The sequence below is a fragment of the Alligator sinensis genome, unplaced genomic scaffold, assembly GCF_000455745.1.
Source record: "Alligator sinensis unplaced genomic scaffold, ASM45574v1 scaffold93_1, whole genome shotgun sequence".
In the NCBI taxonomy this organism is placed as follows: Eukaryota; Metazoa; Chordata; order Crocodylia; family Alligatoridae; genus Alligator; species Alligator sinensis.
This window is the reverse complement of record NW_005842243.1, coordinates 1,743,564-1,745,017: the sequence shown is the minus strand read 5'-3', so window position 1 is coordinate 1,745,017 and position 1,454 is coordinate 1,743,564. Positions and strand designations below refer to the sequence as shown.

Genomic DNA, 1,454 nt, shown 5'->3' with positions numbered 1-1,454 from the left:
GAAACTTGCTTACTCCAAAGATCCCCTCTCCCTGTGGCCGGCTGCCACCACTTCAGTCAGTCAAAGTAGTTCAGCCAACTGTTTTGCCTAGTCACTCTCTTCCAGTAAGCAAATCATAACATTTATCTTACTGTTCATAAATGAATGGCTCTCTCATTGTTTCAGTTAGTAAGGACAGCCAGCCTACTAACTGATGCCCCCAAATACGTTTTGCCCACAGGATGGATTCTGAGGGACTAAGGAGGATGGGAGAAAAGAGAAGTCAAGATGTAGCCAGGCAAAGTTGTATGTGCAGACATGCACAAACACACAATTTAGGCAGCAGAAGAGTGAGGTCCCCAGACCCAAGTGGACCCTGCAGGTAGTAAGACAGTGATTCTCAACCATGGTGCCATGACACCCAAAGGTCCTGTGGGATCCTTTGAAAGGTGCTGTACAGCAGTCACATTGTCAGCATTCACAAAATAACTTCAGACTCCAAAGAGTGAGAGAGAAGTACGACTGAAAAGGAGCACCAGAGCTCATCTAATCCAACCCCCTGCTTGAGGCAGGATCATCCTCATCCAAACAATCCTCTACAACCATCATCTAAACTCTACAGAAGACCACCAAGCTGATCCAACACAGCCCCAACACCCTCAACTACCACAGGTAAAGCAGGGGAACCATGGCAGTCAATGCCCTGCATACGCTCAAGAGGAGCCCACAGCATCAAAACCCTTTGAACGGTTCTTCTGCCCCAGGCTCTACCCACCAGAAGAACTGCTCCAGCATTTCTCACAGCCAGCCACCTCCCGGTCCATAGCCCACTCTCCCCTGCGCATACCAAGACTTCTGCAGACAGTTCCCAGGCTTGGGCTCGCGTCACCTCAAGAACCACCCATGAGGCATGGCAGGGATTGTCCCTGAATCGGGGGAAGAGACTGCCAATGACAAGAAAGCCTGCAAAAGCTACCAGCTGGCATTTGATATGGGCACCTCAAGGATAAGCACTGCTGCTGGACAAGACCTGCAGACCATGATGAGGAGTCCTAGCAATGGGGTCAAGGAACGGGGCTGGGGGCAGTCAGCTCCTTCCTTCTTGCTGCCCCCCGACACTCAGCAGCCAAGGCCACCCCCACAGGCTTGTCCCAGGCCAGGATCCTAAGGGTGTGTGCGCAAGTGTGAGTATGAATGTACCATCCTGTAGGTCACTTGGAAGTGTGAGCATAAGTGTGACCATGTGCAAGTGTGAGTGTAGTGTCCGTCCCCCCCCACGACACTCACTGTTGCTGGACTTGAGGTCGCGGTGCAGGACAGGCACAGCCGCCTGCTCGTGGAGGTAGCGCATGCCTTGGGCAATCTGCACTGCCCAGTTGACCAGTACATGCGGGGGGATTCGGCGGCCTCGGCGGGCCCCGGCCCCGGCCCCAGCCGCAGCCCCGGCCCCGGCCAGGACGCGGTGCAGGGCGCCG

The 1,454-nt window shown here is 54.5% G+C and overlaps 1 protein-coding gene across 2 annotated transcripts in view; it reads right to left on the bottom strand.

Annotated features, from left to right (window-relative positions):
• MAP3K21 (mitogen-activated protein kinase kinase kinase 21) overlaps positions 1-1,448 on the bottom strand; it is a 50,804-nt gene extending 49,356 nt beyond the window's left edge. For both annotated transcript variants that reach the window (XM_006027447.2, XM_006027448.3), the window contains exon 1: positions 1,267-1,448. In XM_006027447.2, the coding sequence (XP_006027509.1) occupies positions 1,267-1,330 (64 nt within the window). In that variant the 5' untranslated portion in view covers positions 1,331-1,448. The remainder of the gene's footprint in view (positions 1-1,266) is intronic.
• Positions 1,449-1,454: the final 6 nt, after the last annotated feature.